The following is a 16,743-nucleotide window of genomic DNA, read 5'->3' as shown; positions in this document are numbered from 1 at the left end:
TCAAGGAGATAGTGGTGCTTGTGGGGAGAGGTCTGGGTTGGAGATCAAAATTTGGGGGTCATCGTCATCGAATGGGATGTGATGCCGTGTAGGTGGATGACTCAGGGAATAAGTGGAGAGAGGGAGAGAGAGAAGGGTCTGAGGGTTGACCCTGGAGCCCGGCAGTCTACCAAAATCCAAAAGATGAGGGGGACCGAGAAGGCAAGGCCGAGATGAGAGACGGTGTCCTGGAGGCAGAGGGGCAGAAGGGAGCCATTAACTGTGTCAGATGCTGCTGTAGGTCACATCCGGTGAGACCTGAGAACTGACCGCCTCATTCTGTAAGGGGACGGTCATTGGTGACCGTGATGGGCGCTGTTTCAGTGCAGTGCTGAGATCTGAACTCTAAAATAAGCCTTACTCCTTTTGTGGTGGTTGGTCATTCTCTGTAAATCCTACCGTGTTCCTAAACTTTTAGGATTAAAATAGAATGAAAGAAAGAAAGGAAGAGAGAAAGAGAGACAGAGAAAGCAACCTGCGCAGCCGGCCGTTGTTCGGCAAGATCTCGGGAGAGAGGTCTCTGCGCCTGGGGCTGGCCGGCCGGAGCTTGGCACCCGGCGTGGGCCAAACCAGGTCACAGCAGGTTTGCGGAGGGCAGCCTTGGCCGGGTTTGTTTATGTCTGGGTGTGGGTCTCTTACATAAGCGGGCAAGGAGGCCACATTTTCCTTTAGCTCTAAGGCCCTTAGCTTCTGGAGGGAGAGTTGGATTTCACGAGAAGTCAAGTCAGGTTGCAGATGCCCGAGCCTGGTCTGTGCTGTTAACTGTTTCCTGCCAGATTTGGGGCGATTGTGAGTGTCAGAGCAAAGGGAGGCATCGCGGCTGCCATCCCCCCTCCCCCCATCCCAGTACCAATTCCCCTTCTTTCTGCGGGCAAAAATGTTGGCTTTCAGCTGCCTCTGTGTCCTAACCAGAGCCTCTGGTACAGCAAGGAAGTGCCTGTGAACATTTCTGCCTCGGGGAGTCCTGGCAGAGTCCGTGGGTCCCACTGCAGAGCACTGGGAACAAGGGGAGAGGGCAGGGCTGGGCGTCCCCCGCGACTGTTTATCCTCGAGGCACTTGCTGGGAGAGCCTGGCCCCAGTCCACGTCACCGTGTGAAACGCCGCAGTTTCTGCAACCCTCGCTTTGTTCCTGAGAAACGCTGTCTGTTCATCCTGCAGGCGAGCCCTCCCGGTGCGGAGGGCCGGTCCTTGAGTGGTTGGAGGGAAATCTCACGGGCACTTTGACTTTATTTTTCCCACTTATCACGTTCAGGATGGACTTTTCAAGATTTCTTAACGTGAGCTAAGACTGAAATAAAGAGTTACAACCATTTAAAAGCTCTTTGTGGAGCAGAGGGAAGATTTTGTGCATTCCAGTTGCACTCGGTTGGTTTTAAACATGTGAAGTTATAACCAAGGTTGAGATCATTTTTGAAAGGAGCAAAACTACAGAAAAGTATCAAAACTGTACAACCTCTGGGGCTGGCCCCGTGGCCGAGTGGTTCAGTTCACACACTCCGCTTCGGCGGCCTGGGGTGTCACAGGTTTGAATCCTGGGCGCGGACGTGGCACTGCTTGTCAGGCCACGCTAAGGTGGCGTCCCACATAGCACAACCAGAAGCACCTGCAACTACAATATACAACTAGGTACTGGAGGGCTTTGGAGAGCAGAACAAGAAGAAAAAAAGCTTGGCAGCAGGTATTAGCTCAGGACTAATCTTTAAGAAAACAACAACAAAAAATTATACAATCCCATTGACTTATACAATAATAGCAAGTATTGTCATAGTGCTTACTTTGTGTCCGATTATATTCTAATTACTTAAAATGTTAAAGCATTTAATCCTTACAACAATCCTATAGGTAGATGTACTATCATCGATATTTTCCAGATCAGGAAATGGAGGTACAGAGAGGTTGAGTAACTTGCCCAAGGTCACACAGATGGTGGAGAAGGGCCTTGAATCCAAGCAGCACAGGGCCCTTGGTCTCAACTACTGCGGTGCTTTTCTCTTCACTGATTTCAAATTTGCAGCCATTAGGATGGGAGTTGAGTTTTGATTATTCTTATACTGTCTCTGAAATATGAGTTTACCAAATATTAAAAATTAGTGCTATCTACACACTGTAAGCTTAACTTTTTTCTAAGAAAAACTATTTACAAAACAGCATTAATTTAAGGCAAAGAGCTGATTTTCTTATTGCAAATTATTTCTATATGCTCGTTGAAAAAGGACCTGAAGGACAGGTTTTTTTTTGGCAGTAATTTTTCGCTTAATTTGCTGCTCAAGTGTTTACATATGGAAGTAATGAAATCGTATATCTTGAAAATCTTGAAAACATCATTTTTTAAAAAAAATGTAACCATTATAGCTTTTTCTTTGAATGGATTGAAACACTGTAGAGCAATTAGTCACTGTAATATCTGTAGCTGAGGTTTATTTGAGAGTCCTTTTAAAGACTTGTTTTCTTTCCACAATAAATCTTTTTCTGCAGGTTTGAAGCCCATTATTTGCAGTGACTAGTATTGAGGTTGATAAAGCAGGGGAGGCCTTGTAAGTCACCTTTTGGTTTGTCGGTCTGTGTTTGCTTCTAGATCCTGTCACCTGTGTCCTTTGGCAAGTAGAGGCTAGGGTGCTCCAGAGAGGTGCGCTGAAAAGGACTTTTGGGCCAATTTTATAAATAGTTTCAGCGAGTGACCCAGAAAATCTACATGGCAGGTTGTGGATGACAGATTGGGAGACAAGGCCGAGATTTTCCCGTCTCACTACTGTCCTACGATTTTTGTACCGTCCTGTCCCCTCCAGCAAGACTTACTGTTTCAGGGGAATCATCACCTCAGTGACGGAGCAGATGCCCCTGGGGACCGTCGCTCTTGGAGGTGGTGTCCCAACCTGACACTCGGCGCCGTGAATCACAGAGCAAGGCAGGTATTTCCTCCTCCGTTTTGTTTTAATCTTTTTGCTGATTCAGAGAGAGAGGCCGTTTGGCGCCCCTGCGTCTCCCGTCTCTGGATCCTCAGTCTCCCTTTACGAGAGAGAAAGCAGCCTTGTAGACTCTTGCCTTTGACGGACAACTGCATTTAGTCAGAATGTACTTTCAGTGTTTCACTTTCATTGTTTTACCATGAATAATTCCCTTCTACGTTTGATGGGGAATAATGGCTTTCTGTTCATAGTAAGGATGAGGCATTTCTTTGAAAATCAGTTTTATTTAAAGAAAAGGCGAGTCAAACTGTGGAATCTAATAATACAGGTGATATGTAGATATGGCACATGGTGAATTTGGTAGAGGAATGGCAAAATCTTGGGAAATACTGGTCTAATATCTGCTATGGTTAATTTTATAGAGATCCATGCTGTCTTCTTTGAAACTCTTGGGACCAGATTTGTTTTGGAATTCAGAATTGTCAGATCTTTTTGGCATAGTCCTTATACTATACGTGATATGACTCCCGTAGGAGAGAGCGAGGGAGCGCCCTCATCAGGCATGCTAATATTTTTGCAGCAAACTGTGTGAACGTCCACACCAAGTGGGGTCAATAGAGTCTAAACACGGCCTCGTGTGGGTTCAGGCTACATTTTTTCACCAAATATGCTTTTGAACCAAACTTATGAAAAACAGTTTTGATTCTCAGAGCTTTCCAGATTTCGGAATTGCAGATAAGAGATTATGGACCTGTCTTTGTAAATAAATCACATCATTTTCTAAAACACTGATCAAATTAATCCTGCAGAAGACAAATTAGACCCCAACTTAGTGTCCAAGTAACCTGCCATCTTTTAGTTTATTTTGCTTCTTGCGTGTGATTTTCTTATAGATTCTGACCCGCCCCTCAGGCTAGGGACATTTGTCTGTGGAAGGAAAGTTGAGTCCAGGTGGCTTCCTGTGTGTGCAAACAGTAGTTACTTGTCCTGCTCGTCCTCAGAGTGAGCAGTCAGCGTTTTGAACACAAAACTCGCTCTCTTGCTAGTTCAGAACCTGGCTGTGGGGTGACTGGTCAGTGCGTTCATGGGCACCAGACAGTTTGGGTAATATTGGGTAATATTTCATTGGCTTCTGTTTTTAAAATGAAACCCGTCGATTATTTTGTTCAATATCTTGTCAGTTCTTAAGTCAGTCTAGCTATCAACGAAGTCTTAATCTGGCAGGATGGCAGTAGGTAATCAGGGGTATGAACAGCTTCAAGTGTGATGGCAGAAATGCCAGGCGTTTTATAGTCTGAACTTTCGACACCGTGGAGCGGTTAAGCTGGATTAACTCCACTTCAGAGGGCCGTGTTGAGTTATTTGATTGTTTTTAAAATATTCTTTACAATGACAAATGAGCAAGTATTTTCTTCAGAACATGTTGAAAGTGTTTTGTCAGGTTCTTAATTTATGACCTTTGGAAGATGCTTTTATTTTGTATAATTAGAATGAAAATGTATAATTGGTCATGAAGGTTATGCTTGTGAAGTACTTGTGGGCTTTGTATGTTATCTTACGAGCTATTTAAATAAATTGATAAAAAACCTTGTAGACATGAGAGGGTGATGCATTCCATTTACATTGTACATTTCCTCGAGAAGCTTAATTAAACATCTCGCTTGGGTGTTCTGTGGGGAGGAGGTCGATATAGATGCAGAATCTGAAGCCAGGGCCATCTGACTCATCCGGTTCACCTATCTTTGTAACTATTGTAATGTCATCTGAGACTTTCTATGAAAGAATCGAGTTTTCCACTCCTAGTACATCAGCCCATCGGTTATGATCTTTTTCATTTCCTGATTCACTCCCGTGGGCTTCCCTGGGTTTTATGCTATGACATAAATAAGACAGGTGGTGAGATCAGTGCCATGTCTGGTGGAACAGAGGCAACACTGTCCTTTTGTCCCCACTCAAGAAAACCTGAATGTGAAGATCACATTTGCTATGGATATAACTTTGAATTCATCCTACTAAAGTCATTTACAGATACTAATAATCTATAATGAGTATAACACTCTATGATTAGCATTAAGAACCTTGTACCCGACGTTGCACATGATTAAAATCACTGTTTATTAACAATAACAAAATATAATAACAGCAACAATATTTGTTGAGCAGTTACTAAGTGCTAGGCGTGGGTTAAGTGCTTTGCATGTCTGAACTTGTTTAATCCTCATGACCGCACCGTGAGGAAAGCTTCATCATCATCCACTTTCACGGATGAGAAAACTCTGTAAAGGTATCTGGGATTAAGCGAGTTAGCGAAGCCGCTTATGTTCCCTGCAAGTACAGTAACGTCTCAGCTCTCTGGGACTCGACTTTGAGCAGCCTCATCTATTTGGAGCAAAGCTGAGAACGTGGAAGCAGGCAAAAACATTTCTGTAACTAAAATTGAGGCAAATTCACTGTATGAGATTATGTGTACTCGGCAGGCGGTGCAGAGCTGGAACTGCCACACTCTGTCCTGTAGTGGGTCCTTTAGGAAAGGGTCACGGAGCCTGAGCACTGCAGCACAATCACTAATGCTTCCAAGTTATTTATAAGGTGAAATGAATTTTCGTTTAATCTGTTAGAAACTGAAGACAAAAATTTGATTTTACAAAAATCCCTAGGGATTGGAAAATTAGTGCCTGAGATGGGCACGTATTTATCTATGTAGAACTATTCATTCTTTATGCAGGTTTTTGATAACTGAGAAGGTTTGGATATAGAAGAGAAAATACTTGCATGTAGATATTAATGTGTGAAGACAGCAAAATGTCATCTTAAAAAAATGGAATCTATGTTGCTGGCCTGGTGGCGTAGTGGTTGGGTTTGCGTGTTTTTCTTTGGTGGCCTGGGGTTCGTGGGTTTGGATTTCAGGTGTGGACCTACACACTGCTCAAGCCTTGCTGTGGCAGCATCCTACATACAAAATGGAGGAAGATTGGCACAGTTGTTAGCTCAGGGTCAATCTTCCTCGTCAACAAACAAAAACAAGAAGAAGAAGAAGGAATCTTGATTTTTTTCCCCTTATGGTTTGATTAAGAAGGTAAAGCTTGACTGTAAACTAAATTCCTTCGACTTCATTTGTCCCATTTTCATTTTTCCTCTAGATCGCTCCTTTGACGTCATCAAAAAGTCCAGCCACCCCCCTCAGTTCCTCGCTGCAGGCCGGCTGTCCGACATGCTGAACGGGGGCGATGAAGTGTATGCTAACTGTATGGTGACAGACCAGGTGAGGAGTGACTGATGCGATCAGGCGGCTCTGCCCTCTTTCCAGACCTGAGGCTGTGAGAAATAGAGTCAGCACGGTTGTTCTTCTTGGAGAATTTCAGCCTCAGGGCAGCCCGGGTGATGCTGCGGTGGTCTCATCATGTGAGCATTTAACTTAGGTTCCCCTTTGGGGCAAGGTGCACCTCACCCCACCAAGAGCCACCACAGGAGGGGTCTCGAGACAAATGAGAAGAGTTGAGAGCTCTTCCAGGGGGCCCCAAGAGGAATGACAATTGGGAGGCCGATTTCTTCTCTACAGCTTTTCAAAAAACAGTATGTATATGGCCTGGTTAAGCAATGTTTGTGTTCAGATCCAGCAAATGGTTATGAGCAAGAGCTTGGGGCCAGCCCCGCATGGTGCTGTCTCAGAAATTGCTGGTTCAATGCTTACAGCACACCTATCGACATGGACTGAGGTTATAGAGCTTTAGTGTGAAGACGGAATGGCGTCACGTTACAGGGAAACTGGAGCCCTTTAGAGTTCCCCACTCATTTCCTGACAGAGCTTTGCGAGTTAAATCTCATGAAGGCAGATGGTTGGAATGTGCGTCTACATATGGATTTACTCTTCCTTCTTGTCTGTAGCTCGGTGATCGTCAAATTTTAGTATTTATAAAAATTAAAATATAGGTATACATCTGGAGATTTCTGCACACCCTAATTTATGAGTGATTCTGCCTTCTCCACAGACTTTAAAACCTCATCCTCATATAAGATGCTCGCTAAACAATCCAGTGCATTTACCCTGTTGTTGTTGTTAGCATGCATATATGGTACTCTATTCCTCATAGGTGTTTTCTGGGATATAAACTTTTTTCTGTCAAGTAGATCTCAATTTCAGCCCTTTAGTCAATGTCTCCACCTTTTCCTTTTGTGTTATAAAACACAGTTACATCAAAGGCACAGTGTAAATGGAGTAGGTTGGGATGATGTTCACAATGACAGAGGAACCCATAAATCGGAATGGACATCAGCTATAAATAACTGGTACAGTTTTTTGGTGTAAAGTAGCTGAATGTCAGCCCTAGATATGGAAATCTAGGATGAGACACAGAGTTTAGGACAAAGTGGGAGTTGTGGAACATTCTTTGAAGATATAGAGTGCCTGGACTTGGTGTGCTCAAGCCATCTTCTGATTTTAAGGGTTTTTATTCTGTTGCCATATTTTCTCAGTGTTTAAATGAAACACTTCTTGAGTCCTTAGTTTTGTTCTGAGCCTCAGCAAATACTGCAATATTTCCATTTACCTCAAGTAGCTAAAGCTGACTCAATATCATGTGAGGGAAAGCTATGTTTTTATATGTTGTAAGATACATTAAAAATGCAAAACTTCCTAAAACCAAGATGAGGTTAGGGTACATATTCTGTTGGGAATATTTTGAGCGAGAGAAGTGTTACTTTAATAATGCAAAGCACACATTTAAAGAGAAGTCAAATCAGCCTAACTGATAAACTGAAATGTGGCAGAAGATTGCTGAATTTGTGCAATGAAAACAGAAATAAAACTAAAATCCTGGATATGAGTCACAAGGTTCACTATATCAGTGTAGTATAGTTCTCGTACAGGTTTTTTTTACTGTTCCTGTGTCCATTTGAATAGCAGAACAACATGAGGAGTCCAAATTCTGCGTATTTAATTTCTAGCAATATCTGGAAAGAATCTCATCTAATCTCCTTCCTTCCCCTTAACCTGGCACAGAACCCCGTAAGGATTGTATCTTGTTGGCAATGCTGTTTCCCATGAATTCTCAAGGTTATTAACCTACCTGATGAGGAACTTCACATGATAAAAACCACTTTGAAAATTACTCTGTCACATAAACTACTTTGAAAAAAAACCATTTTATTTGGACATCATTTCGAGCCTACCTAATTTAGTACAAAGAATCTTTGTATACTCTTTTTCAAAATTCTCAAAAGTTAATATTTTACCACATTTTACTTTCTTGTTCTCTGACTGTGTTTGTGTGTGTGTGCATGCAAATGCTTAAAATATGTATCTAAATATTTTTTAACCATTTGAGAGTCCATTGAAAATATGATGCCCCTTTACTCCTCAATCTTTCATGGTGTGTTTTCCTAAAAACATGGACGTTCTCTTACATGAGCATGTATAGTTATCAAAATCTGGAAGTCATCACTGATATAGTATTGTTAGCTGTGCACAGACCTTATTCATTTTTAGCCACTTGTCCCCATAATGTTCTTTGTAGCAAAAAATTCAGTGACACGTGTTGCATTTAGTTGTCATGTCTCTTTAATCTCCTTTAATCTGGGGGAGTTCCTTCGTCTTTGCCCCTCATGACATTGATAATTTTGAAGACTACAGATCAGGTTTTTATTTATTTGTTTTTGCTAGAATGTCCTTCAGTTTAGGTTTGTCTGATGTTTCCTCGTTGTTAGGTTCTGGTTACGTGTGGTTGGAGGAATGTTACAGAAGCAATGTTGTGTTCTTCTCAGTGCGTTGTGTCAGGAGGCACACGACAGCAATTTGTCCCATTACTGGTGATGTTGTGTTTGATCCACCAAGTTTCTTTTCAGTGTAATTACTGTTTCTCCTTTTTAAATCGTTAAGGATCTTGTGGGGAGATAGTTGGAGTCTCTGTAAATGCCCTCTTACTCATTTGACTCTTCTCACTAGTTTGAACATTCCTTGGTTGTTTTTGCCTCAGTAAATTATTATTATGACAGTCGATTTAGGACCCTAAATTTTCCCCTTTTGCTTCATTTCCCCTTCACCACCCTATCTCTAAATGGTGCTATCATTCTTTCTTTTTATTGTTTTCTCCCCCAGAGGTGATGCCTTTTGACCTCCGCCACCTCAGATCACCAGTTCTTATAAGCCCCTTCCTTAGAGGCCTCTTTTCACACTTGTAGGCTGGACTGTCTCTTCCTGGCGATGACTTTAGATCAGTCTTAGGCCCCTACCAGCTCCCCATCTCTCTGCCATGCAGACTTTTTCAGACTGCCCTTACTTTCTGCAAAGGCTGATGGCAGGAGTATGGCTGGCTGCTTGCCGAGCTTTGAGGTTTATTTTATTATTTACAGGTAATTTGCAGTCTGGCACGTTGTCTGTCCTCTGGTTATGCTAAGTCCATGTATCTTATGTCGTTTCATGTGCTCTGATTTTTGTTTGGTGTTGTTTTTTTAGGAGACTCAGATTTCTGTGACCTCTGCCACCTTGGTTACCCAGATTGCTATAAACTGCTTTTTAATTGAAGCTGCTTGCTCTTTAGTCTCTCTCTCAAGTATTTAAAACATCTCCCCTCATTTTGAGTCCATGGTTCATACGATGTTAAACGCGTAATCGGTTTCTGGTTTTGTCATAACGGACTTTATGAAGCATTGTGTCATTGTCTTCCCTCTTGTGAATTATGGCACGGCAGCCGAGGACAAGAACGTAGCCTGAAAGACAGACTTCTCTGCTCACGTAAAACAAAACAAAATCAAGAACGAACAAAACAAAAAAGATCAATAAAGCAGAAGGTTTTTAAATTGGGGAAATTGTTTTTCTTAGCCAAGTCGATCTTTCCTGCTTTTGCTCAGCAGATAATTTTCTTTCGACTGCCAGGTTGGTGATTTGGATGTTAACTACATTAATATAGAAGGAGTCACTGCAAACGCCTGCCCTGAACCCGCGGGTTCTCCTCGGGGGCCTCAGAGCTGCAAGCACATTCTTCCTACCGAGGCCGGCAGTGGCACGGGCACGAGCCCACTCAGTGAGAGCAGGGAGGTGATGTCGAATCCTGAAGCCGGACGGTCCGTCACGTCATCTAGTTCGTATGCTTCCAATTTGAACCTTTCGTTTGGTCTTCGTGGATTTGAAAAGGAACCAAGTCACCTAAAGAAAAGAAGGTAAGGTACTATATTCTAGAGGAAAAATGTAGAAAATCAAGAACCTTGTAGCTGGACTTGGAAAATTCTATTTTCTTATTTTTTATTGTCCGCACCACTGTTATCTCTACATCAAAACATTGCCCCCTTTAAGATTCCTGTATTCCTTGACTTAAAAGTAAGGCACTTAAGAAAACTGACAAAAATGTAATAAGGAAAACCACAGTGAGATGCTATTTTACAGTTACAAATGTAAAAGTTTAACAATACTGTATTTTGGTGAAGATGCATACAACGGAAACTCCTATATACAATTGATAGGAGCGAAAATTGTGTAACAAGTTTAGAAAATAATTTGGCATTATCTTGTAAAGTTGGGTATGCATGGATCTTATGACCCAGCAGTGTTACTTCTGTGTCCTGGGAGACATATGCATGAGTATTTGTAGCAGGAGGAAATAACCCAAGTGGGGAATGGATAGAGAAATTATATAGTTATGTAATGGAATACCATACTGTAGTGAAAATGAATTAACTACGGCCACATCTACGTACATAATAACATGCATCTCAGAAACAAGAAGTTGAACAAAAAGAAGCCACAAAATGGTTCAGTTAGATTTCACTTTTATACTATGTAAAATCAAGCAATTTATTAATACAGGGCATGTACATATGTGCTAAAGCTATAAAGAAAAACAAGAGAATGAAGAGGGAAATAATCCCCAAATTCAAGGTAGTTGTTATACCCAATGGGGAAAGTGGGGAACCGGAATGGAAAGGAATAAAAAGGGTTTCAATGGTATGACCAGTGTTCAGGATTCAAGTTGGATGGGCTTGTGGGTGTTTGTTTTATTTTTATGCTTTGTAACTTACTTTATGCATATTTTCTTGTATCTACAAAAATATCGTTAAAACAATAGTTTTATTGTATATGGTGTGATTTTATATATGTGTGTGCGTGTGAGTGTATGTCCATATCTTTGTATCTGTTTCTTATCCATTCAGCTTGTTGTCTGATTTCCTTAGGGAATAGGCAAATTTCCGTTGGTTTCATTTTATCCTGTTGCCCACTTTCCTGAGAGCATAGTTTATTTTTTCCCCACGCCCTAGATCTCTGATTATAGCCCAGTTTTACACAAAATCATGCATCCAAATGAGAATAGAATATGCATACATCTGTGAGTGTATATATAAATATTATCTATGAATGAACATCTGGCAGAGATTTAATTGATCAGAAAAGAGAGAAAGGGGGAGGGGAAGCATCAATCACCAGGTGCCAATCACTGGGCTATCCTTTGCACTGGTCCACAGCAATTCAAGGCTGTGAAAGTTTAACAGATGTGGATACCAAGGGTAATGTCTGATAACATAAAAAATGAAAGCTTTTCTTTAGATTCGTATTTTGTGAATTATGGTTTTAAAGGTGCTAAGTGGTCATTGCTGCAGACAGAATTAATTGGACATTTTGGGCTTTCCACGTATCTGCTTAGGACAAGAAGCTGTCAGTCAAAGCAAGATTCTAAACAGTTCTGCAAAAATCCACCTAACTGTGTGTGATTAGTGCATTCTGGTAGGATCTTTAAGATCTGTTGAGTTTGTGACCCAGATCTCGAGAGGTGAATAAGCTCTTTACAGGAGCCACTTAGGAACAGAGGAGGAAAGGCCCACTGTGGGCTCTCTGTTCTGCTTGTGCAAACGTTCGCAGGCTGTCTGAACTATACGTTCTGGTCGTGGTCTTGCTCTGGGAAGTTTCTCACTGCTGTGGATAGAATTGTACCTCTTTAGAATATAAGACAAACTATCCAGTTTGGGTAAAGGTGATTAGAAGCTTCTGTAAAAATATTCCAGCTGGAGTGGGGGCTGGGGCTGTGGAGAGGAAGACGTCCTTAGAGAAGAATCTTCCTGCTGGTCCCCTAGGCTGACTGCATCTCCTGTGCATTCTGTCTCCACTGCACAATGTGGGGATGAGGGAAAGGGCTTGCCATCCCCGGAAAGCCCCGTCTGGGCTCTTGGGTGGCCGGGGGCCCTCCCTTCACTGGGTGTCATGCTGGGAATGTGTAACACGATTGATAATGAACTCAAATTGGAATGCACCCAATTCATTAAGACGTGAATAATAGACTGAGAGGCTGGGAATTTTTCCTGAAGGAGAAATTTTGGGGCACACAAAAAAGCTGAGGTTAACACAGGGACGAGGCTGACTGGGACCTATGTCCTAAGTCTTCTAAGGTTTGAAACAATATTTTGGTGAAAGTAAAATATGCACAATGTGTAGCCATTATGTTATTAAAACTTAATAGCTGTTTTGAGAAGCTACCAGGGGAAAATAAGCAATGCACCATTCATTTTAAAAAACTATACAACAAAATTGGGTGATCAAGATAATTGTTTCATTCTAAAACTTATATTTTTAAAACCTTTTTTTGTTTTACCATGAGCCACAGTAAGAAATGCTTATCAAACCATGAAGCACTCCCCACACACATAGGCACACAAAATTTAAACAAACATTTTATGAAGTAATGTGAAATGTATTCTGATATTTTCTATTCTATACCATTGTAGAAGAAAATTCTGGTCACAACCTATGGAATCGATTTCATATTCCACTTTTGAAAAATGATATTGTAAAATGAGAACCTAGAGGTAATCCTGAAGAATAATGTCTATGATACCAAATATCTTAGGGTTAATAGCTTAACAAAGAAAAATAGTAGCCCGATTTGAATTAATAGAAAAAGAAATGTTTTGAAGTATAGTGTGCTAAATAGGATAATGCTCACTGATCCATCTAGAGTGTATTCACAGTGATGGAGAAAAGCTGAATGTGACTGGAAAGGCTTGTGTTAAAATAGGATATTATTGCAGGCGGCCAACCGTTTGAACTAAGTGACGTTGGTTCAGAGATCACAAGTTGTGGCCAATGCAGAGGCACGAGGCATCCACACACCTTTGACCCCTACCCCCAAGGTCTGTGTCTACTCTCAGATTGTCATTGAATTAAGGAAACTACGTGGCCCCTTAAGATATCTGTCATTACGTGACTATAACGGTCAATGCACCAACCTTTACCAGAAAGGTTTTCTTAACACTAAGTTTTAGTTTTTTATGAGAAATAATTTTATGGACACCAACATATTTGAGTGTTGAATTAAGGTCAAGTCCACCTCCAATTTGTCCCTCCTTCTCAATGCCAAGGTGAAGGCCCTCAGTGAGTTCTTGAAGGAAAGAACCCCACTTTGGAAATCTGCAGGGGTGCCAGTCGTGGTCTTTACTCACTGCTGGGTTTACCAGGGCCAGGAAGGCCCGTGAAATAATTCAGGGACTCAAGACCAAGCTAAGTGTTCAGATTAGAGACATGCACAGTACAACCTCTCTACCTAGTGTCATCATTTATTAAGTTGGTATTCAGTGTCCACTGAATAGCCTGTGGTTTATTAATAAAAATAACCCAAATGGGTCAATTCAAAGTTTCATTTTCTGGTTGTTTATATTTCATAATCAAGATGGTTTCCATGTGTTGTTATTAAAATTTTAACTCCAGAACTGCAACAACCAAAGAAAAATATATTTAAAAATGCATCGTACATTAACATGCCTCTGAAAGATGTTGGCCTCAAAGTTTGAGTGGTTTAAAACGTAAGTGTTATGGAGTGAGCCAGGAATGTGGACGGTCAAATTCTTTCCTTTTGATTTCATGGTTATCAAAGTTAAATGAGGGAAGAAAACCAACAGTTAAGCAGAATCTCTGCCTGTTTCTGAGGTGGATTCTCATGGGAATCATTTCTAAAAATCTCTGAAAATGATAATCTAATGTGACACGTTTGGGACCTTGCCTGACTCGTGTCTGACCTGAGTCTTGACACCAGCTCTGGGGTGAGACCTTTGCTGTCTCTCCTCGAGTGTGTTTCTGACCTGAGCTTTGAGAATGCCACACTGCATCTCTTCACGGCAGGCCCCGCCCCCATCCCACCCCACCGCCCAGGGGCTCTGTTTCATCCGCAGAGTGACTATTTGGGGCTTATGATAATTACATTTACAAAGCAAATGGTGAGGATTGTACTACCTTGGACCAGTTTTTGTTTCTTAGAATGTCTGAAATGGCTTTTGCTAGGTAGAAATGTTCATTTGGGGAAATATAAAATTTTGTTTAAAAAGAGGAGATATGGAGGAAGAAAAAAGTAAAAACTGCTTAAATATAAACTTTGTTAGCAATTAAATGAGTACGCTTTGCACCTCACACCAATGAGAGCATTTGAATTCAGAGAAATAGAAACCAATGACTCCGTCAGTCTGTCTGTCTGCTTCCTTGATGGTCTGCTTATTTACTTACTTGTGTGCCAGCTCTAGCCTCGATGCCCTGGATGCTGACAGTGAAGGGGAGGGGTCGTCTGAGCAGTCCCACGTGTGTTACGCTCCGGGGTCTCAGAGTTCCTCGCGGACTGGGCTTCCCAGTGGGGATGAACTGGACTCTTTTGAGACCACCCCTGAACCAGATTTCAACATCTCCAGGACCGAGTCACTTTCTTTATCAAGTAACCTGCAATTGAAGGTATTCTGATTGGTATTAATTTGGCTTATTGTAAGCATGGAAAATATGTTGTCTAAATCCATGTCTATCTGAAAGACAAATGATGTTTTATTCACATGTGCAAACTACTTTTTTTTTTATTTTCGGAGACTCATGAGCTGATTGAGTCTGTGTTTTTAACTTCTCCCACTCTGTTTAATTTGTATAGTCCTCACTTACAACGGCTGATTGATGTTTCATTAATTCATCACCAGTACATATAATCTTTCACATCCTTGGAAAATTTTACCACCGCATACAGTGATTTCTGCGATCGTTCCTTAAAGAGAGAGAAACCGGGCAGTGTTCAGTGGGCTAAATGATCAAACTTGTTTTCTCACATAAATCTTTCCTTGGCCTGGGTGATGAGATGAATAATATTACTAAGGCAAGGGTGATACTTGAGCATTCCTGGCTGCGTGAACTAATCTGGAACCCCATGAACTTTATCACTTTTTCCATAGGCGACAGCTTTTTTCTCATTGGAGTTTCATTTTATTGTGGTTGTTTTTTAAAAGATTAAATAAATTCTTCCAATCTTGCACCGAGAGCCCTCTTGTATTTGGACATATGTTTTCTTCCTTTTCGATTTCTATGCTGTCCACTTGTTTTCTTTTTAAATTGAGTTTACTGCTGTAAAACCATGTGTGCTCTGCCCAAACTTCCCTTACTATGGACGCGTGGTTATGATAATGTGTTCTTTGTGTAGCATGTTCTACAATATACAAAACACATAATTTTCTTCCGACTCACCTGGGATGGAAGCAGTACTTTCATTCTAAGTTTTGCACAGGTGAGGTTCTGAAGAGCTTAGCTGTCTTGTCCAGGCTGCCCAAGCTTGGTGATCGATCCGGCTCTCCAGCCCAGGTCTTCTCAGCCCAGATCCTGAATCCTCTCCTTCAGCTCTGAGGCCTGTAGAGCTGTCATAGTTCTTTGAGCCTGAAGGTCATGTAATATTTCTGGATAATAAGAAATGAGTCCGTTTGTTAACGTAAATACTTCTTGGTTTTGCATTTTGAATGGACTTTGAGAAACTCCTCACTACTTGGAATGAAAAGTAATTCAGTCTTTGTGAAACGGTTCCACGGTGTTCACTTTTAAGAAGACTGTCCTATGAAACCTCCTGCCTTGCCTCTGTAATTACCCTGTGTAACTTTTTGCCAGAGACCTCTGGATAATTGTCAAAGTCCCAATGTTATGAAATGTAATTACCATGCATGACTTAAACGCAGAGGATGGCATTTGACTAGGGCCCTTGTGGCCAGCTCACTACTAGGGGTATGGGACAGCTTGGGCCGGCCTTTCTGACACCCCGGCCCAGTGGGTCCTCACTCGTAAGACAGTCAGGGAGCCACAGCCCGAGGCCCATCGAGGGAGGGTCAGCTTCCATTTTCAACTTCCCTCCAGGCCCTTCAACTAAACTGAAGAACTGAGGGAAACCATGTGTTTTCACCTAGGGAGAACAGAAAAGACCAGTACTTATGAAGGACAGTTGCTGATGGCTTAATTTTAGTAACAAATTTTACATTACATTATTTTAAACCTAACCTTAAGTAATACCTTAAAAAATGGATGGGTAGGACCAATCCTAAGCCCACTAGGCCCCTTTTGGATGGGAGTTGGGTACCATAAATGGCTTTGATGGTTGTATTGCATATTTCTTTAAAATTTTTAGAACATGTAGCAAAACCGTATTTTAATTATCTTGCCATCTTGCATTTTCACATTTGTTGCTAATATAATAGAAATAGTATATACTTGGAAAAACAGAAACAAAAATGGAAGTCATTTAAAAGGAATAAAATTAAAGATATATGAATCAGTGATATTCAGACATCATCCCAGGAAGTGCTGGATGGGAATCTGTGGAGAGATAAGCACAGCCCGGGAAGGTACACTGGCCTCATGCTTTCTCCCCTAGAGGCTGGAGCTGACATTGTAAACTTAACCAGCTGGAAGTTTTAAAAACTCTTATAATTGTAAGATGCTGTTCCTCTACCTTCTAATAATCATTAAATATAGATATATCAGTTAATAGAAAATTTTGCTTGAATGCTACAGTATAAAATAATGAAAATAACTAAAAA

The 16,743-nt window shown here is 41.4% G+C and overlaps 1 protein-coding gene across 38 annotated transcripts in view; it reads left to right on the top strand.

The window, feature by feature from the left end:
• The window catches only part of ARHGEF28 (Rho guanine nucleotide exchange factor 28), a 273,643-nt gene that overhangs the window by 168,289 nt on the left and 88,611 nt on the right, over positions 1 to 16,743 (top strand). For all 38 annotated transcript variants that reach the window (XM_070569821.1, XM_070569819.1, XM_070569810.1 and 35 more), the window contains 3 exons: positions 6,087 to 6,208; positions 9,818 to 10,101; positions 14,431 to 14,638. In XM_070569821.1, coding sequence (XP_070425922.1) covers positions 6,087 to 6,208; positions 9,818 to 10,101; positions 14,431 to 14,638 — 614 coding nt within the window. The remainder of the gene's footprint in view (positions 1 to 6,086; positions 6,209 to 9,817; positions 10,102 to 14,430; positions 14,639 to 16,743) is intronic.

This window comes from Equus przewalskii, chromosome 13, assembly GCF_037783145.1.
Source record: "Equus przewalskii isolate Varuska chromosome 13, EquPr2, whole genome shotgun sequence".
Taxonomy (NCBI): domain Eukaryota; kingdom Metazoa; phylum Chordata; class Mammalia; order Perissodactyla; family Equidae; genus Equus; species Equus przewalskii.
This window is presented reverse-complemented; position numbering and strand designations above follow the sequence as displayed.